At 35.8% G+C, this 22,096-nt stretch overlaps 1 protein-coding gene across 3 annotated transcripts in view; it reads left to right on the top strand.

The window, feature by feature from the left end:
- Window positions 1-322: 322 nt before the first annotated feature.
- IBTK (inhibitor of Bruton tyrosine kinase) overlaps window positions 323-22,096 on the top strand; it is a 108,178-nt gene continuing 86,404 nt past the window's right edge. For all 3 annotated transcript variants that reach the window (XM_025861778.2, XM_025861787.2, XM_025861770.2), the window contains exons 1-4: window positions 323-516; window positions 9,882-10,582; window positions 16,914-17,010; window positions 18,164-18,288. In XM_025861778.2, the coding sequence (XP_025717563.1) occupies window positions 10,262-10,582; window positions 16,914-17,010; window positions 18,164-18,288 (543 nt within the window). In that variant the 5' untranslated portion in view covers window positions 323-516; window positions 9,882-10,261. The remainder of the gene's footprint in view (window positions 517-9,881; window positions 10,583-16,913; window positions 17,011-18,163; window positions 18,289-22,096) is intronic.

The raw sequence follows: 22,096 nt of genomic DNA, 5'->3' as shown, positions 1-22,096 counted from the left end.
GCGCTCTCTTTCCACCCGGGTTTATCCGGAATTCAAAGCCTGCAGCAGTTTCTACCTAGGCCACGGCTGACCCTGAAAGGGACATTTCCACCACCGCTGTTGGCTGAGAGTCCTCAGCCGCTGCGTTTCCCCGCCCCCGGCTTGCGCGCGTGGTCCGAAGGCCGGCAGGGTCAAGCTCCCTCAAGGCTCCCGGGAAAGGCCACAGCTTAGGTGTCGCCACGCGAGGCCTCCTGGGCAGACACCAGCCAATCCTCATGAGGCATACACGAGCCCCAGCCAATCAACGCCTGTCTTATTCCTGGGCACCGCCCGCACCGGCCTTTTCTCCCTGCCCCCCTTCCCGGTGCCTGTAGTCGCGGCTGAATCTGCAGCCGCCTCCACAGCTGACCCGGGTCTGGGGACCGGCCTCTCCCTGGCACCGTTCGGTTTCTCCAGTTGTCTTCACTGAGGATGAGTCCCTGCGCAGCTGTGTGCTCGTCTCGCGAAGTACACGGGCGCACTTTCATCTAGCGACTGGTGAGGGAGTGCTCTGCGCGGCCTCACCGTGCGGAGTGGGCTGAGGCGAGGGTGTCTCTTCAGCCGGAGGAGGGGGGGGCGCTGGGACAGGATTCAGTTTCTGGAGGGTGCGGGTGACCGGGACGCCAGTGGCGCGGATGGACCGCGGGGAGGGAACCCAGTGGCTCCGAGGCTGGCGCGCTTCGAGCGAGACGGCGCGGAGTGGGCCGACTGGCCGGGGTCCCAGCGTCCGCCGTCCTGCTGCCTCGCTCAGCTTATGAATGGTCTGTTCTGCGACGCGCTACGCTGCTGTCCTGCCCGACACGCCCTCCAGCGTTGTTGCCTTGCTAGTTTCAGTAGTTGTAGGTGTCACTTCCCTTCGAGCCTTGAATTTGAAGCCGTTCGTTATCCCTTCGTTGGGGTCACATAGTTTTACTCCGCTATGGGGGTACTAACTCTGAAATTCTGTGTGAATTGACCATTGTGTGAAAAGGGACCGGTTCTTTTTGGGGGTGGGGGAACAGGATAGAGGCTTTCTGTTGTATCACGTTGTCTGGTTTTCTAAAAAGTTTTAGTTCAACAGCGAAATAGCTAAGCCCGGACATCCTTGACTACTGTTCTCCAACATATTTAATAAAACTTCCAAGATATTTATCAGGAAGCAGAAACTGATGTAGCACTCCCCTCGCCCGCCTTCCCCCCATGCTTCGAAGTAGGGCGTTTGAAATTCGAAATGTATCAGAATTACTGAAAGAATGTGACTTTTATGAGTGGTAGTGTTTCTCCACCCATAAGTACCAATTCACATCCTTGCATAGCTACTTCTTGATCTTCTCTTTTTTTCTTTTTTGAATTCCTTGATTTTTACTGGTTTTAGAAACATAGGTTAGATGAGGGCAGAAAGGTCTGCTTTCCAAAAAGAGTTTGTTACAGATATTTGCAGAAACTTTAGTCAAAGCAGAGTTTACCTCAAGAAATTTTAAAAAATGGCTGTTCCATTATTTAAATTAAAAAAAAAACTTGAGGGTTCTTAGGATGCTAAATTCTGTGAAGGAACTTACTACGTTCTTTTACTTTCATTATAGTTTAGGACCATATAAAGTTCAGTAGACCATAAACGAACTTACCTACCACATAAAGGAGCTCAATATTACTTGGTGTATTATTATAAATGATATCAAAGTCCGTTTACTGTTATTAATAGGTCACTAATTTTTTACTACATGTAGAAATGTGCTTGCCCCTTAAAATTTGCGGAATTTTTCTATTGTGAAACTGGGTATTGCACCGATCAAGTATTGAAGTTTCTATCTTTTGTACCAAGAGAGTATTTGAGATAACGTTTGACTAAAATACAATATTGATAAAGCAAAATTACTAATTTCCTAAAGAAGTAAGTGCGTGTGTTTTAAAATTGTTATGTGAACTATTTTCAGGGTTTACAGAAGGAATTAAAAATTTTTTAAACTCAATTATGAGTTATAATTTGTAGCTTTGTGACAGTTAATATAGATACAAGTTTAAAAGGAAGATATTTTGGTATTATTGCTTATACAAATAAATCTACTTATGGAATATATATATATTTTGTAAGAAATATGAAGAAATACGACATCCCTTCCCCCTCCCCCCCTTCCCCGAGAACTTAAAATCTTTGTGTAGGCAAGGTACATACTAACGGGGCAAGTTATTATCATCAACTTTGCAGATGGTGAAATAGGATTAGGGGGATACTTGGCCAAGGTTTTAGGTAGTAGGAACCCAATTCTTATGACTGCAAATAAGGGTAATTTTTTTGTACTACACTATTCTACTTCTCATTTTGAGAGAGCAATTTGGGTAGAATAGAATAGATAGAATCTAGAGTACACTTTTCTATATTTGTAATTTTGGATAGGCTACTTAAACTTTCAAGTAAATTTCCTCATTGTAAAATGAAGGTACTCATATATAAAGGGGTAATATGAGGCTGAAATTTATGTTGGTTGTCCATATCAAAATTTAAAGAATTTTTTTTTTAAAGATTTTATTGATTTATTAGAGAGAGAGAGCATGAGATGGGGGAGGGTCAGAGGGAGAAGCAGACTCCCTGCTCAGCAGGGGGTCGGATGTGGGACTCCATCCCAGGACCCTGGGATCATGACCTGAGCCAAAGGTAGATGCTTAACCGACTGAGTCACCCAGGCGCCCTTTTTTTTCTTTTAAAGAAAGAAAAAAGAATTTTAAAGAATTTTCATATCAAAATTTAAAAGATGATAGATAACTCTGTAACTAACACATGGACACATTGGCAGTCTTGTAAGGGTTTGGGCGAAAAGCATTCCAAGCAGAATGGACTCTAATAAAGTTACGCCATTTTCTGACCTGTATACTCATATACTCCTTTCTCTCTCTCTCTCTCTCTCTCTCTCTCTCTCTCTCTCTCTCTTTTTAAACATTTGTTGGGTGCTTACGTATGAATGAACTGTCTCATTTATTTTCAGAACAACTCAGGATATAAGTAGTTGTTGCCACTTTTTCTAAGTGAGAGAATTGAAGCTTAGGAAATTGTGATGTGCCTGGGATCATTTAGTTAGTGGTGTACCTGGGTTCCTACCTCCGGTGTTCTGAATTCATAGAATCTGAATTTTACATGCCACGTGGTCTCCAGGCTTAACTGATACCCTTTTCCTGAAGTCACAGGCTAACCTTAACACATGAAATGTAGATGTTAGGTTTGGATTTGTCAGAGAATGGCATAATCAGATTTGTGTTTTAGGAGGATACCTAAACTCCTACCAAGGTTAAGTGGAACAATTATGAGTCGTTGTTGAGGGCTCAACCTCTACTGGCTAATGCCTTTGTGGTGGGCCAGTGCCCAAGGTTGAACAATTGCCTGTACTCCTACCAGTCAGTTGTCCATCAGCATTTCATATTCATCACATATAAAACAACTTTTCACCTTTAATTTTTTTTTTAAAGATTTTATTTATTTATTCATGAGAGACAGAGAGAGAGAGAGAGAGGCAGAGGGAGAAGCAGGCTCCCAAGGAGCAGGGAGCCTGATGTGGGACTCGATCCCAGGACCCTGGGACCATGACCCGAGACGAAGGCAGATGCCTAACCATCTGAGCCACCCAGGTGCCCTCACCTTTAATTTTTATTTGTTGCTTTTTTAAAAGTTTGTTTTGTTTTTCTAATTTCCCAAGCATTTACCCCCTACTCTACCTATAATCAAGCTAGAAATTTGAGAGTTATCACCACATCTTGTCAATTCAAGAGCTTAAATATCTAAATGTGTCTTTGAATTGCTCACTTTCTTTATCCCTAAAGAAATGCACAGAAAGCTGTTCATAATCTGGCCCATCCCTTGTGTATATATTAGGCTTCGCTGTTTGCAGTCTTCTGAATTACTTGGAATTTTCAGAATAGACTAATGCTTTTATTTATATTTATTTGCTCTGCCTTGAATGCCCACCCACACTGAGTTTATCAGGCAAACATGTACTCATCGTAATGTGGGAAATCTTCCGTATCTCTCTCTTGTCAACTCCCTATTCCTGTGAGTCACTTGTTTTATCTCTACCATAGGTTTAGAATCATGTTTTTATTACTTGCTTAAATGAAATCAGTCTCCTCTATCAAACTGTGACCCTTTGATGGTAGAGACTATAATAGATAATAAATTTTGTTCATTGAATACAGATGTTAAATGAGCTATAGTTTCATTTCAGTATTATCCATGAATCTGTATTTTTATCATGTTATCTAAAAATTTATACCATATTTATTTTGTATTCCCAGTACCTTGTGACCTACTGTGGATGCACTGTAGAAGCGGTGTAGTATAGTAGAAATAGCTTGGACTTTGCTATTAAAGAGATCTGTGCTTGAATTCTAACTCCTCTTTTATTGGTGCTATGATTACTTAACCTCTCTGTGATATAAAATTTCCAGTATGTATTAGGTGCTTAATAAATATTTCCTTTGCTTTCTTTGCTTTCGGTGAGCATTTGTTGAATGCATAAATAACATTTACACTGGTAATTGGAAATACAGGCCTGGAATTTAGGAAAGATGTGAGGGTAGAAGACATATTTGGGGATTATGAGCACGTAGGTTACACTTAAAAGCTAGAAAGAGATTGAAATTATCCAGGGAGAATATGAAGTAGAGAGGAAGAGAAGATGGAACATTGAGAGAACCCCAAAATTTGAAGGTAAGGGGAAGAGATAATGGCTTTGGAAGAAGGGGTGAGAGAAAGCCCATGCTTAAATACTTCAGTAGTTCCCTGTGCTTTCAGTATCCCTTCATAGATACTGTAGGAGAATGCGGTGTTAATGACTAAAAGCAGGGAAGTTAAGTAAGAACTGAAAGTATCAAAGTATTTGTAGGTTTGGAGGTCATTTTGGTAACCTTAGTATATATGGTTTAATTGGAGAAATATGCATGGAAACCAGGTTTTCATGGTTTTCAGGTTTTCATGACATTTTGGTAACCGTAGTATATATGGTTTAATTGGAGAAATATGCATGGAAACCAGGTTTTCATGTTTTCATAACAATGAAACTCAAATATGAATTTTGAGATTAAATTTGTTACCCTTTTGTTACTGAAGAAATAATAGTAATAAAAGCTACTGTTTGTTGAATGCCTATTTTGTGCCAGGTACCAGGCTAAGCAATTTCATTTATCATTACAGTAACACTGTGAAGTTGGTGACATTGTATCTGTTTTCCGATGAAGAAAAGAGATTATGTAATTTTTAAAGTTATGTAACTACTAACAGCCGGCATTGCTATATTTGAATCTAAATATGTAAGACTCTAAGAAACACCAGCTCTTAGTCACTTCCGTATTTATGTTCATAGTATTCTGTATGTTTCTCATATATTATAGTATGCTACCATTTTTACATTCATATTACCCCTTTTTTCCATTTTAATTGTTTATATATAGTAACAATTAGGGAATTTTCTTTGGTTATACCTTAATTCTTTCATGTAGTGTTTGAGTTATTTGCCAGTAAGTAGTTCCTTTCAGGTATTATGAATACACTGAAAATACAAAGGTGGAAAAATTTTAGAGCCTCAAAAGAATGAAATTAACTACAGTTGACTATTTTGCCATGTATCTTGTTTTCCAATTTTCACATTTTAAATTACTTGAGGCTTTGGTACCTTTTTCTTTATGTCAACTAAGAAACACTTTATTTTTTATACCAATCAACAGTTTAAGGTGGGGATGAATGTTATAAGGCTTATATCAAATTATAAAACATACAGACTAGTAGAAACAACGAGCTAGAAAGGATTGGGAATCCTCTAATTTTGTGCTGTCACCTTTAGATGGGGAAGTCAGAATTTTGAAGAACTAGTTAGATTTAGGACTTCTGACTCTTAGTGTGGTTTGAAATGGGAGTTGAAAGTGCAGATTTGCAATGTTTCATATCTATGGTGCACAGAAGTTTCCCCTACACATATAGTAAACTCATATATGTCCCTCTAAATAGCTGCCTCATAACTGTTTTTCTTTGTCATTCAAAGTATATATTTAAAAATAGAAATGAAAAAAGTATTTCAGGGAATTTAAGTTTTATTTTTTAAAATTTATTCAATTTACTTAAACAAACCAGTTCATCCATTTCTTCCCTCCCACCCCCAATCTGATATAAGAGAGTCATATGCTGTTGGCTTTCCTCTGACTTATTTCACTTGGCATAATGCCCTTGAGGTCCATCCATGTTGTTACAAATGGCGAGAGTTCATCCTTTTTAATGGCTGAATTATATTCCATTGTGTATGTGTATAATATATGTATATGTAACTTTTTTATCCATGTATCCATTGATGGACACTTAGGTTGTTTCCATAACTTGGCTATTATAAATAATGCTGCTGTGAACATGGGGTTGCCTATAGCTTTTCGAGTTAGTGTTTTGTTTTATTTGGATAAATACCTGGAAGTAGACTTGCTGGATCATATGGTAGTTCTATTTTTAATTTTTTGGGGAACCTCCATACTACTTTCCATAGTGGTTATATCAATTTACGTTCCCACCAGTAGTGTACAGGGGTTTCTTTTTCTCCACATCCTTGCCAACAGTAATTATTTCTTATTTTTTTTGATAATAGCCATTCTAAAGGAGAAAGGTGATATATCATTGTGGTTTTGATTTGCATTTCCCTGATGATTAGTGATGTTGAACATTTTTTATGTACCTGTTGGGCATCTGTATGTCTTTGGAAAATCTATGAGGATCTTTGGCCCATTTTTTTAATCAGATGGTTTATTTTTTTGCTCTTGAATTGTATGAATTCTTCAGATATTTTACATAGGTTAGCCCTTTATTAGATGTATGATTTGCAAAAATTTTTCTCCCATTCTGTAGATTGCTTTTTCATTTTGTTGATGGTTTCCTTTGCTGTCCAGAAGCTTTTTAATTTGATGTGGTACTACTTGTTTATTTTTGCTTTTGTTGCTTTTGCTATTATTGTCAGATTAAAAAAATCATCTCCAAGACCTATATCAGGGAGCTTATTACTGCCTGTGTTTTCTTCTAGGAGTTTTATGGTTTCAGGTCTTACATTTAAGTCTTTAAACCATTTGAGTTAATTTTGGGGTATGGTTTAAGATAAGGGTCCAGTTTCATGCTTTTGCATGTGGCTGTCCAATTTTCCCAACACCATTTATTGAAGAGATTGTCCCCTTGCCATTGTATATTCTTGGTTCCTTTGTTATAAGTCATATATGCATGGGTTTATTTCTGGGTTCTATTCTGTTCCATTGATCTAGGTGTTTCTTTGTATGCCTGTATCATACTGTTTTATTTACTACAGTTTTGTAATGTAGTTTGAAATCAGGGGGTGTGATGCTTCCACCTTTGTTCTACTTTCTCGAGATTGCTTTGGCTATTTGGGGTCTTTTGTGGTTTTAGGATTGTTTGTTCTATGCAGTATTTATGATCAGTACCTTGGAGAAGAGAATTTACATAGAATTTCTATTACAAAAGCTTTAAAATCTAACCATTATGAAATGGATTGACTAGTTATTTAAAATCCAGAGGACTAAAATAAAATAGACTAAAATCCAGAGTACAAAAATATTGCAAGAAAAATAATTAGGAGATGATAAATAAAAAGATGATGGAGAAATATTCCATCTAGACCACTCTAGATATAAAATTTCTAATATATAGGTGGTTAGTTCTCTAACAGGAAGTAAAAAACTTGAAGAATAGTAGTTTATCAAATAGATGACAAATTGTATTTCATTTCTCCAGATCTGAACAGGGCAAAGCAGACAGGGTAGCATATTGGAAGAAAGGAAGTTAGAGGCTCTTATATGGTGGCTGAGTTTTCTATATTTTCCGACAGACTCCCTAACCAATATATTAGCATTTATTTATATTTTTTAGATATTTATTTTTGAATAGGTATTCATGCTCATGGTGAAGCATTCAAAAGTGGTTTGTAGTAAAATATAAGTAAGTTTCCCTTCCATTTCTGTCTCCAACTATTGGTGCTCCTCTCCAGAGGAACCACTCTTAACCATTTTCTTGTGTATTCTTTTAGACATCTTTCATGCATATTCAAGCACAAATGTGTAAATACATACACAATTTTTCCATAAATGGTATTATATATACATCTCATTTTAAAGGACATTGTACAATGTATCTTGGAGATTATTTCATATCAGAAAATGTATAGCTGCTTCATTCTTTTTGATACATGAATAATATTCTGTTGCATGGACATAATTACTTCTAAATATTTAGTTTTTTTCCACACTTTACTATTTAAAACAATGACTCATTGAATATTCTTGTATGTATGCCATTTCACACATGGATATGGTTTTCCAAGATAAATCCCTAGAAGTAAAATTGCTTGGGTCAGAAAAGAAGGTGTATTTTGCATTTTCATAACTATACTAAATTGCTTTCCAAAGAAATTGTATGAGTTTATATGCTTACCAGCAGTGGAGTAGAGTACGTATTTTCTTACAATCTTGTCAATACATAGTAATGTCAACATTTTTGATCTTTGCTATTTTGATAGATAAAAAAATGGTATCTCATTATAGTTTTTTTAAAATTTTTATTTTAATTCCAATTAGTTGACATACAGTGTTATATTAGTTTCACGTGTACAGTGTAGTGATTCAACAATTCCATGAATCACCCTTTGCTCATCACAGACAAGTGCACTCTGTAATCCCCATCACTTATTTAACTCATCCCCTCTGCCACCTCCCCTCTGTTTGTTCTCTATAATTAGGAGTCTGTTTCTTGATTTGTCTCTCTGTTTATTCCCTTTGCTCATTTGTTTTTTTCTTAAATTCCACATATGAGTGAAATCATATGGTATTTGTCTTTCTGTGACTGGCTTCAGCATTTTATTCTCTAGCTCCATTCATGTTGTTGCATGGTATCTCATTATAATTTTAATTTATATTTCTTTTGAGTGAGGTGCGTCTCTTTTTATTTTTTAAAAATCTGTTTAAATTTCCTTTTTTTTTGAGAAATATCAAATTCTTTGAGTTTTATTCTGTTGGTCTCTTATTTGTAGAGACTATATGTTAAGGAAGCTTTTTCTCCTTTTTTGTCTTAAAAATTTTTTAATGTAGATTTTAAACTGATTAAATTTATTAATATTTTATAACTCTTGAATTTCGGATCATACTTAGAAAGGCCTTTTGTACTTTGAAATTGTAAAAAAGAGTCTCCCATGCTCTCTTCTAGTGCTTTTATGGTATTATTTTTATGTTTGTCATTGACCCATCTGGAATTTATATTGGTGTAAGGTATAAAGTAAGTAAAGTTATTTATTTTTTTTCAGGTTGATACCTAGTTGTTTTGATACCTGATATCTAATTATCATCTCCTCCTATGGTCCTATGGTGAAGGACTTTCCAGGCACAGAGAACATTATCACAGTGCCTGGCTCTTAGTAAAAACTGAATGATGAGAGGGTTGGTTATTGTGATGGTGGTGGGTGGTGGTGGTGATGAAATAATTTTAGGGGGTAAAGGTTTGAGATGGGTTTGCTATAAAGATGGTAGATTTAACTGTGCTTATATCTTGTGGGGACATAGCTAGTAGAGTGTAAAAATACAAGAGAGAAGGAATGAAGCTTTTGGAAAGAAAGAGGTGGACTCCAGAGTACAGATACAGAGGTTAACTTTAAGCAGAATGGAAAAAAGGAGGTGAAGATGATTAGTATAGTTCTAGAATACTGTGGATGTGAAGGTGAAAAGTTGACATACTTTTTTTTATTTATTTTTTTGAAATAAGAATTAGGGGAACTTTAGGGGCACTTAAATATAGTTGTAAAGTACTTGAGGAGAACAAGAAGTAGATTTTGTATTTTTTACTTTCTCTTTCTTTCCCTTTTTTTTTATAGGTCACCCTTGCAATTATGGATATTTAAAAGGATCAGACAGTGTGGAGGGGGAGTTCCCCTCCTCACTCCCCCTTGGTGCTTGACTCCAGGAATAATTTATAAACTGTGGAAAGTTTTTTTTTTTAATAGAGAACTTGCATTTGATATAAACTTTATAGAGCTATTTATAATTTTTTGATTTAAGTGCCAAAATAAATTGTACAAAGATATATAGTTTTATACTATTGCCATTGAGGATTTAAATTATAATCCTAAACAGGTCATTTATTCTCTATAAATCTTTCTGAATACCACCTTTTGTCCTGGCTTTTTCATTTTTAAAAATTAGTCTTAACTGACTACTCCAAAGAACTAAACTAAGCAGTATAAAAACAATTAGGATGAATTCTTCCATCCCTGACTGCACATCAAAGTGTCGATCCCTGAAGCATGCTTTGGATGTCCTTTCTGTGGTAACAAAGGGGAATGAAAACCAGATTAAGGCCTTTCTCTCCAGTTATTGTTACAATGCTGCAACTATCAAAGATGCTTTTGGCAGAAATGCCCTCCACCTTGTTTCCTCCTGTGGAAAGAAAGGAGTGTTAGACTGGCTTATTGAGAAAGGAGTGGATCTACTGGTGAAAGACAAGGAATCAGGATGGACAGCTTTGCACAGAAGCATTTTTTATGGACATATTGATTGTGTTTGGTCTCTATTGAAGGTAAGTGTCATTTGTTTATTTAAAACTATTTGGTCTGGTATATGCTTTTCTTAGTCTTTTTCAGACACCCTATTTTCCAAAGATTTGAGTTTGTTCTTATTAGTTGTTTGATATCTTTTACTATTGTAACTGACTCATCTTTAGAATTCAAATCCATATATATTTTTATTTAGACTTGTTATGATGTAGAATTTTAAACATATACCAAAGTTTACAATACATAATGGACTGTTGGCTAATTATGTGTTATATATATCCCCACTGCCTTTGTTTATCTCACACTATTTTGAAGTAAATCCCACACATTTTATCATTTAATCCCTATAACCTTTTAGTATTCTTAAGAAAAATGGTTTACTTTTCTTTAACTTTTATTAGCTACTTTAAAAGGGCACTAGTTATTGAAATACAACATTTAAGGACTGTTTTTTGGATAGTATGCTTATTTCTTGTTTGGCTAGGATAAAGTGTTTATAGTTATAAAAATAGTAATTAGAATCAGTTAAATTTATTTGAAATTTCCCATCAAGTAGATTCAATCTAGGTTTGTTGTACTGTATAGTCAAATAATGAAGGGTTTTGAAATACACCCCAATGTCATTTCACTAATGAATGCACATTAAAAACTCAGAAGTCATGAATTTTAAATTGAATTTTTTTTTGTATAGCCATTTTATCGTGTTTGTAGAGGACACAGAGAAGAACAAAACACTTCCTGTCTTCAAGGAACTTATGGTCACATTAGGGAGCTTATCTTCAGTGTCTTCATCTATTTTTGAGTTTAAAAAAGTTTACTAATAGTACTGTTAATTCCTCTTACATCTAAAACATTTGATTTAGATGGTTTAATTCTTTACTGTAATCTATTTTATACAGAAAGCTAGGTTGGTAAAAGTTAAAGCATCTTATCAGCTCTACTCTTACCCTTTCCCACATCTAAAGCCTCAGCTTTTTTCCAGTTTCTGCTAGAAATTTGGATGACTGCCAGTCGTGTAAAGCTGGAGAGCATCCTTGGATTTTCTGTTGTCATAGGAGTTGACATTCAGGTGTCAGGATTTGGGGCTTCAGTTTGAAATAGGATCTGGTCTGAATTTTGAACCTTCCCTCCCTTTGGGGTTTCATTTCCCTTAAGAAATCCTCATTCTTTCCTCCTTGGATAAGAGAAGCCAGGAAATTTGTGCCTTCGGCCACCTTGCGCTTGGCTTGACTGTCTTTTATTATCATCAGAGCCCTATTGATCAATGATAGATATCTAACAGTGGATGCATTGCACTGATAAAATTTTCCCACAGAAACCTTTTCCTATCCATTTAGTATTCATGTCTCAACATGGTATATCCTTTTTTCTTTTGACCTTTCAACATCATTTTATTGGAAGAGCTGCAGTGATTGGAGTGTGCATGTCAGTTCCACTTCTGGACAACTATAGCATATAAGGTGTTATGACAACTATAGCCCTTAAGGTATTGTGGTTGGCAGAGAGAGACCATACACAAATACACATTTTATTTTATTTTTTTAAGATTTTATTTATTTATTTGACAGAGAGAGAGACAGTGAGAGAGGGAACACAAGCAGGGGGAGTGGGAGAGGGAGAAGCAGGCTTCCCATGGGGCAGGGAGTCTGATGCGGGGCTCGATCCCAGGACCCTGGGATCATGACCCGAGCCGAAGGCAGACGCTTAATGACTGAGCCACCCAGGTGCCCCACAAATACACATTTTAAATAAATTGCATTTGATAACAACTTTATAGCTATAAGACTTTTTAATTGCCAAAACAAATTGTACAATAAATATACACCCGCACTGTCAGTTCCTGATTGTCAAAGATAAAAAAACAAAAACAAATAAACAAAACCTCAGCAGAAACTACTTGTCTACCAAAAGTGGGAGGAGAGACAGCCTATCTTATGCATATCTTCTTTGGCTCGTTGGTTCCATGAGAAGATGAGTGGCTGGCAAAGACTGTGCTTGTAGGGTCCTGCTGTTTCTGTTACTGCTATACCATTGTTTTTTCATACTGGTGGTTTACTTACTATTCTGGTAAAACTTGCTTTAATTCTTCATTTGTAAATAGAACTAACTTAATCATAAGATTGTATGGATTAAATGCTATACGATTTGTAAAGTATTTGGAACAAATTTTTTTTTTGAGTGCCTGATGTGTGCCAAGCACTAACCTAGGTCCTAGGGATATGTAATGAACATGACAGACAGAATCCTTTTTTTTGTTTGAGTTTTTATTTTAGTAGAAGGAGATAGACTGAAACCAAATAATTAAATAAACAAATAGGAGAATAAATGTTGGTGTATTAGAGTTCATATTTCATAGAAACAGAAGCTAACTAAGGTTCCCTAAGCAAAAGCTGTTTTATTAGAGGGATATCAGATACCTCACAGAATAGAACGAGTCATGAATAAGAGTAATATAGTTAATTGTCAAATCATAAACAGGATAAATCTCCTCAAACTAAAATAGAAGAGTTATAAACTAAGTAGAACTGATCTGAAGTATCTCCCACCTCCCTGCCCCAGGATAATTAGATAGCCGGACCAGTTTATTAAAACTGTTCCTAGTTTATGATGTTAAAACCATGTCATTTGAATATAAGAAAATGCTTATTTTTTTGTTTTCTCTAGTTATGAGGGCATCTAGCTGATGTATCCAACAGTATTATCAAAGCTTTGAAGAATAGGCTTGAAAGAAGGAGAGTAGAATACATCCCGTCTTACCCCACTGGAAATTATAGTCTCAAGATAGTCCTTTTTTTTAAAAATTTTTTTTATTATGTTAATCACCATACATTACATCATTAGTTTTTGATGTAGTGTTCCATGATTCATTGTTTGCGTATAACACCCAGTGCTCCATTCAGTACGTGCCCATCACTAGGCTAACCCATCCCCCCACCCCCTCCCCTCTAGAACCCTCAGTTTGACGAACCACGAGAGACTATGGACTCTGAGAATCAAGATAGTCTTTTGATTCTGACTTTTTTGGCAGTATATGGGCAGCATTAGTGAGAGAGCCATATTAAACTCACTCAATTTAGCTCATAACCAGTTTGGAAAAATTAGTGTATCAGATACTTCTCTTGAACCACTTCATATAATTTTGGCCTCATCCTTTATTCTGGCTAGTTGTGTACAGGCTTCTAGCAGCTTTGTATAGGTCTAAATCTGCAGTTTGTTTCTAGCATCTACTGCTTACCTCTTATTTTATGTCCCAAAGCTTGGCATTCATGCATGACCAACCAAAAGTACAGGAGAGTTAAATCCCTTTTAGAGCAACTCTTTGCTAATGAAGAATGGGAACTGGGGCTAAAACTTTACCCCTTTTAGTCCTCGACTGGAGTATTACTCTGTGATATATTGTATAAGGTTCCCAGAATTTCCTGGCAGGATCGTGCACAAGCCTTAGCAGTGGCCTGCTTGATAACACATCCTTGTATTGGTTTTTCCTCCTTTTATTTACTCTTCTGGTCCTCACTTTCTAGGATCTCTTCCCAAGGAAATTACCTGCATGCCAGTCTTTATCTTAACGCTTTGCTTTCAGGAAGATAGTCAAAGCAAACAAAAACAGTTCTCTGTATTTGCAGACAGACCTGTCCAGTAGTGTTACTAGTGGTTTGTAGTGGAATAGCTGTGTCTAAAGTGCTTCTGCTCCTTGTTTTGGAGCATTCTCATGAAATGCTCAGGCTTGTAAGGCTGGTATATACTTAGATGCTATTTAACAAAGTAATGAATTTGTCTATTTTGGGGATATGTAAAGAGTTGATCTTTAAATAGGATAGACTACGCACTGGTCCTGCAACCTTTAGAGTTTAAGATGAGTATATTAGAAAATGTCAGAGTCTACCATATCTAGGGAGCTCTAATGGCCAAACAAATGTAGTCTTATGCAGTTTGGGCTACTTAGGATGATGCAAATGTATGTGGTCTTAATAGGGTCCAGTTGGTAAAGTTTAGGAAAATTTATAATTTATAAAAAATAAAAAAATATAAAAAAATTTATAAAACTGGCAAAATAAACTCTCTAGGGATCTAGGTTTCTGGGATCCCATTTGTCACCTTCATAGCTTGGAGCACTTTGTCCTGGAATCTACATTCATTTCTCTTAAAAGGTTAAACTGCTGGCTTCTCACATGGATTTATTATATCTAATTTTTTTAAAGTAGTGGGTAACATATGATTTTAAATTATCAAAATCTTAGATCACTTTTTTTTTTTTTTACTGGTTAGCTCGTTTGAGTATTTTTTGCTCATTGACAGTTCTTGTGAAATCAAGTATTATAACCATCTGGAACATAATGAACTTAGAATTGGTTTTAGATTGTTAGGAATCCATTGTTACAAGGTAAGAGGAGATTCTTCTTTCCTAAGTAACCTAAAACAGAGGATTCCAACATGTCACAGAGTTTAATAACTTCATAGTTCTCTGCCTGTAACTACCCAAGTGAACTGTGTACAGACAGGCAGTGATGACTTGCACAGGTTAAAATAGAGGTAAGTCTAATTATTGAATGTCTTATTAAACTATCAGCAAATACCAGAAGTTATTCTTTTTTAATGTAATTTTATTATGTTATGTTAATCACCATACATTACATCATTAGTTTTTGATGTAGTGTTCCATGATTCATTGTTTGCATATAACACCCAGTGCTCCATGCAGAACATGCCCTCCTTAATACCCATCACCAGGCTAACCCATCCCCCCATGCCCCTCCCCTCTAGAACCCTCAGTTTGTTTCTTAGAGTCCATAGTCTCTCATGGTTCGTCTCCCCATTCTATTTCCCCCCTTCATTTTTCCCTTCCTACTATCTTTTTTTTTTTTTTTAACATATAATGTATTTTTTGTTTCAGAGATACAGGTCTGGGTTTCATCAGTCTTACACAATTCACAGTGCTCACCATAGCACGTACCCTCCCCACTGTCTGTCATCCAGCTGCCCCATCTCTCCCACCCCCCCACCACTTCAGCATCCCTCAGTTTGTTTCCTGAGATTAAGAATTCCTCATATTAGTGAGATCATATGATACATGTCTTTCTCTGATTGACTTATTTCACTTAGTATAATACCCTCTAGTTCCATTCACTCGTAGCAAATGGCAAGATTTCACCTTTTTTTGATGGCTGCATAATATTCCATCATATATGGATATACCAACATCATCTTTTTCCAGTCATCTGTCGATGGACATCTTGCCTCTTTCCATAGTTTGGGTGTTGTGGACACTGCTGCTATAAACATTGGGGTGCATGTACCCCTTGGGATCACTACATTTGTATCTTTGGGGTAAATACCCAGTAGTGCAATTGTTGGGTCATAGGGTAGTTGTATTTTCAACTTTTTGAGGAACCTCTGTGCTGTTTTCCAGAGTGGCTGCACCAGCTTGCATTCCCACCAACAGTGTAGGAGGGTTCCCCTTTCTCCGCATCCCTGCCAACATCTGTCTTTTCCTGACTTGTTAATTTTAGCCATTCTGACTGGTGTGAGGTACCAAAAGTAACTCTTGAAAAGAAGAACATTTTATATTTAAAAACTGTAGTTAAGTAATAACAATATGAATTGAGCATTGCTCTCTGTCCCTCCTGCCCCCCTTCCATTATATTTTAAAAGATAGAAAAGTATGGTGATAGGGATAGGGTGTGCTAACTGCCTTAAATAAGTGGGACAGAAAATATTCTATTTCATGTTTGATTTTGAACTGTGAAGATAGAAAGATTAAATTCATCCTTAAAACACATACACATTCTCAGGTTTTTTAAGGATACTATTATTTATATATGATTTGTAAGAAGCCATAACTAAACAATGCTATAAAAATTTTAAATACAAAGATGAAAACTTATATCACACAAATAGAAATAAAGGACTATAATTGTCTTTAATGTAAATACTGGATATAACAAAGTTCAAGGCAAGAAGAGATGGGGCCTACGTGATCACATTATATTTATAAACACTAAATTCTAATATAAGTACTGTTGTGCCATTACCTTGAAGTCTTTATAGCCCTTAACTGAACTAGACATGGAGCATGGCTTTTTAAATATGTAAAGTGTAGTGCATGCACAGGTGCAGACAGACCCAGAGCTAGGGCCTTCTAGGCAGTCAGACTTGCCTTAGCATAGAAAATTTTCACATCTAGTTCATTTTGATTTTAAATGTTACTTATTTTATTTCCTCAGGTTTTCTGGTTCTTATTTTAAGAATTAGATATTTGATTTTTCTTAATTCTCTTCTGTGTGTGGAAAAAAATGTGGGTGGGCATAGGAGGTAACTTAAATATTTTTTTCGTCTTTTTTTTTTTTTTTTTCTTAGCATGGTGTTAGTCTGTATATTCAAGACAAAGAAGGCTTGTCAGCTTTGGATCTTGTAATGAAGGATAGACCAACTCATGTAGTATTCAAAACTACTGGTAAGAAAATTCCATAAATATATTCCATTAAGGTACAGCTTAGAAAATTTTAATGAAACTTTGTTCTTATTAAAATACCTGAGAAAATTGATTTGTGTGTGGATATCTGCAAAGAACTTTTACCTTGGTGTATGTTACCTGATAATTTTGAGTTTTTATTCAGAACACTGGTTTATTTTGCATTTTCAATTTCAGTCTATACTATGTAAGAGTAAAAACACACCCTAAGTGGTAAGACAGAATTGTAACTACTGTAAAGTAATTAATGTGCATCCAGAAAGTAACATCAGTACTTGAGGTAGAGGGGAAAAGGAAGTGATTCTTCTACCCTCACATCCTTCTGATTTTACTTATTTCTCTAATTTGTTTGCCTTTGAACTTGGAAAATGGAAATTGGTGGAAAAGGAAAAGAGTTTTAAATGGGGCCACTCTATAATTTGCATTTAAGTAGTGAGCAAACTAAGTAAGGACACGTTTTTCATTTTTATTTCTACTTTGGATACTTTATTGCAAGTTATAGTTATAAAGTTCCATTCAGGGAATTTATATGCCTTCCAAAATAAAAATGAAGATTTAGATCATAAACTTAGCTATGATTAAGTTTTATCCCACTTTAAAATAGTTATTACCCTGATCACGAGTGTGATTTTTGCATCTATCAAGAGCAAAGTATTGAAGTTGTTTCTGTAGGAACAGTAACTAATATCACATTTGTTTCATCTAGAACCCTTATATGTATGTATATAATATAAATAATACTATATATATTATGTATCTATTAGTAACATTCTGTATTTAAATAACTATAATTACTGTTTTCATGGAAACTAAGTGGATATGGCAGGCAGTATTTTACTCATTTGGCAGTTAAACTAGCTGCTAACGAAACAAGAAACAAGTATTAGATTCTTAACATTGAGATAGCCCTGTGCTGATTTGGATTTTCTGGTTTCTGTTCCTAGAATTAGATAATATGTTAATAGTTCCATAATGTAAAAGATAATGTTGATATCATCTTTCTAAATATGCTGGTTAAATTAGTTCCTGTAAAGAGTCTGTTTGAGGTAAACTGATTAGTAGCGTATATATATAATTGAATTCAACTGATATTTGTTTTAAAATATAAAAGTATAAAAATTAATTTACATTTTAGATCCTACAGATGTCTACACTTGGGGAGATAATACAAATTTCACCCTGGGTCATGGAAGCCAGAATAGCAAACATCATCCAGAGTTGGTGGATCTGTTCTCCCGGAGTGGGGTTTATATCAAGCAGGTATTTTGAAGTACAGTCTGAGTACTTTCAGAGGTTAAAAAGACCTTTTGTGTTTGATAGTTTATCTTTTCATGTGGATTATGTTAACTTTGTTGAAGGGATAATAACACTTAGAATTCAATAGAACTTCACGAATTCTATTTTAGATTTTGTGTTAGCTTTAAGCATATTTACATTGTGTTAAATACCATAAAACTATGAGATGTTTGTGTAAGCAGTGTTAGAAATTAGAAGGCACTATAGAGATACTACTTTTAAAGGTAGAACTTGTATAGATTTTCTAGCATTTGTTTTCATTTTACAAAAATTAGAGTTCTTCATATTGTTTCTCAAGTGAATTTATTGTTGAAACTCAGTGTTACTAGTTTTAGGTGAGCAAACCTGAGTTCTTAAATATAAGTAATTATAAAATTCTAGTTGATGTAATTGGAAAGTTTTGGTCTTTGATCTTAGTTCATTATGTTGGATGATGTCTTCCACTTCCATGGATTTTGCTACTGTTGACATACTCATCTTTTTCCATAATGCAGTGTGTGTGTGTGTGTGTGTGTGTGTGTGTGCGTGTGCGTGTGCACGCGCGCACGTACGTGCACGCACATTCATCTGAGCTTAACTAGGTCCTCAGAGTCCTTAAAATGCTCTTCCACCCATAGCAGCCACTAACGATTGATCACAGTTGGGGCACTTACTTAGAAAAGATGCCTGTTTTCCTTCTCTGAGTTAATCCATGATCTAGTCACCTTTCATGAGCTGAACTTTTTCAGGAGCAAGGATTTTTCAACAAAAGTGAAGGAATAAATGGTAGCATTAGTAAACCAGAGACTGATTATACCTTCCGGTCCTCAGATATATGTGCTATAGAGGAAATGAGCATTTTCATCCTTGGTTAGGATGAAATAGTACACTTACGGAGAAAGCTACACTTAAGGGAAGGAAGTGAGAATATTTTGTGAAGAGATTAAGTATATAAGGAATTCTATTTACCACAGAATGAGGATTGAAGCAAGCACTGTGGATAGGTTAGGAAGGAAAACAGTGTAAATAACAGTCGGAAAAGAGAAGGCAAGTTTTATGGGAATATTTACTGAGCACCAGTTATATAGAGAGCCCCATTAGTCACTGAAATGGGCTCATACTATACTGCCATGCAGCAGAAATTATTAATCTCAGCATAATATATTCCAGAGAAGTAAGATGAAAAGGCATAATCACTTATCTCCTTAAAAAATTCAGAGGTTTTAAGGTTGTAACACTTAAACTCTGGTATTGGTTGTTGAATATAAGTCAAATTATAGAATGGCATTCTAATATTGGATATAAAATTGAACAAAATGTATTATTTCTGGCTTCAAAAAATGATTTTTCCTTTACAAATTCTAAGTTTGTATTACAAATATGAATACAATTTAGGGTTTATTTTTAGGTATTTGTGGTATAGTTAAATGAGATAATGACTTTTTATATTAATTATGATAAGTATATGTAGTCACAGAACTTACCAAGTAGTTAAAGGATATGTGTAAGTAGAGCTTGTAATTCAGCTTCTAATTTTGTTTCCCATAAGAACTTGTCTTTCTGGAAAATAATTCTAAGATTTCGTTATTTTGTAATCATTTTTTATATCCAAGTTAGAAATATTTATAGATGACATAAGAAATGTGAATGTACATTTTTTTAAAAGTAAGAAAAAAGGATTTTTAAATAGTATTAAGGTAAAATTAATATACTGAATATTAGATGCTTTGAAAAATAGCAACGTGGTGTAGAGGTTAAGTATGTACGTACATGCAAACAGGCATACTTCAATTTATTGCACTTCCCTTTATTGGACTTCATAGACACTGTATTTTTTACAGATTGAAGGTTTATGTCAGTCCTGCATTGAGTAGGTCTTTCATTGCCATTTTTCCAGTAGGATTTCCTTACTTCGTAAGTCTGTAATTCTCGCAGTATTTCAAACTTTTTCCTTAGTATTGTATAGCTGACCCTTGAAGAAAATGGGGTTTGGGGCACTTGACCCCTCCTCCATGCAGTCAAAAATCCTTGCATAACTTCTGACTCCCCAAAAAATTAACTACTGTTGACTGGAAGTCTTACTGAGAACATAGTCAATTAGCACATACTTATGTGCATTATACACTGTATTCTTAGAATAAGGTAAGCCAGAGAAAAGAAAATGTTATTAAGAAAGTCATAGAGAAAAGAGAATACATTTAAAGTACTATACTGTATTTACTGGAAAAAATCTGCATATAAGTGGATGCACACTGAAGTTCAAACACCTGTTGTTCAGGAGTTAACGGTATTTCTTCTGGTGATCTGTGATCAGTGATCTTTGATATTATTATTGTAATTGTTTTTGGTTACCACAAACTACATCCATATAAGATGGTGAACTTAATTGATAAATGTGTGTGTTCTCACTGCTCCACTGGCCATTGTTCCCCTATCTCTCTACCTCTTCTTGGGCCTCCTTAATTCCCTGAGACACAAATTATTGAAATTGGACCTGTTAAGAACTCTGAAATGGCCTCTAAGTGTTTAAGTGAAAGAAAGAGTTGAATGCCTTCTCATTTTAAATCAAAAGCTAAAAATGATTAAGCTTAGTGAGAAAGGCAGAGATAGGCCAAACACTAGGCCTTTGAACCAAAGAGTTAGCTAAGTTGTGAATTCAAAGGAAAAGTTCTTGAAGGAAATGAAAGTGCTACTCCCAGTGAACACACAAATGGTAAGAAGGTGAAACAGCCTTATTACTGGTATAGAGAAAGTCTTAGTGGTCTGGATAGAAGAGCAAACCGGCCATAACATTCCCTTCAGCCAAAACGTAATCCAGAACAAGGCCCTAACTCTCTTCAGTTCCATGAAGGCTGAGAGAGGTGAGGAAGTTGCAGAAGAAAAGTTTGACGCTAGCAGAGGTTGGTTGGCTCATGAAGTTTAAGGGAAGAAGCTGCCTCTGGAACATCAACGTGAAGGTGAAGCAACAGGTGCTGATGGAGAAGCTGCAGCAAGTTATCCCAAAGATCTAGCTAAGATCATTAATGCAGGCGGCTACACTAAACAAGATTTTCAATGTAGACGAACAGCTTTCTATTGGGAGAAGTCAGTGAGTGGCTTCAAAGCTTCAGGGGGCAGGCTGACTGTCTTGTTAGGGCTTAATGCAGTTGGTAACTTGAAGCTGAAGCCAGTGTTCATTCACTTAACCATACTAAAAATCCTAGGGTTCTTAAGAATAATGCTAAATCTCCTCTGCCTGTGCTCTAAAACTGGAACAAAGCCTGGATGACAGCACATCTGTTTATTGCATGGTTTACTGAATATATGTTTTAAGCCCACTGTTGAGACCTAGTGCTCAGAAAAATAGATTCTTTCAACATGTTACTGCTCATTGATAATGTACCTGGTCACCCAAGAGCTTTGATGGACATGTACAGTGAGATTCATGTTGTTTTCATGCCTGCTAACACAACGTTTATTTTGTGGGCCATGGATCAAGGAGTCATTTTGACTTTCAAGTCTTATTATTTAACAAACACATTTCATATGGCTATAGTTGCCATAGGTAGTGATTGCTCTTATGGATCTGGGCAAAATAAATTGAAAATCTTCTGGAAGGGATTCACCATTCCAGATGCCATGAACATTCATGATTCATGGAAAGAGGTCAAAATAGCAACATTAACAGGAGTTTAGAAGAAGTCGATTCCAGAGGAGCAAGATGGCAGAGGAGTAGGAGACCTAAATTTCATCTGGTCCCAGGCATTCAGCTAGATAGGGATCAAACCATTCTAAACACCTATGAACTAAACAG

Source organism: Callorhinus ursinus, unplaced genomic scaffold (assembly GCF_003265705.2).
Source record: "Callorhinus ursinus isolate GAN/ISIS: 27379988/994484 unplaced genomic scaffold, GSC_fseal_2.0 scaffold6, whole genome shotgun sequence".
Lineage (NCBI taxonomy): Eukaryota > Metazoa > Chordata > Mammalia > Carnivora > Otariidae > Callorhinus > Callorhinus ursinus.
The sequence above is the reverse complement of the archived record's forward strand: the minus strand, read 5'-3'. Positions and strand labels throughout refer to the sequence as shown.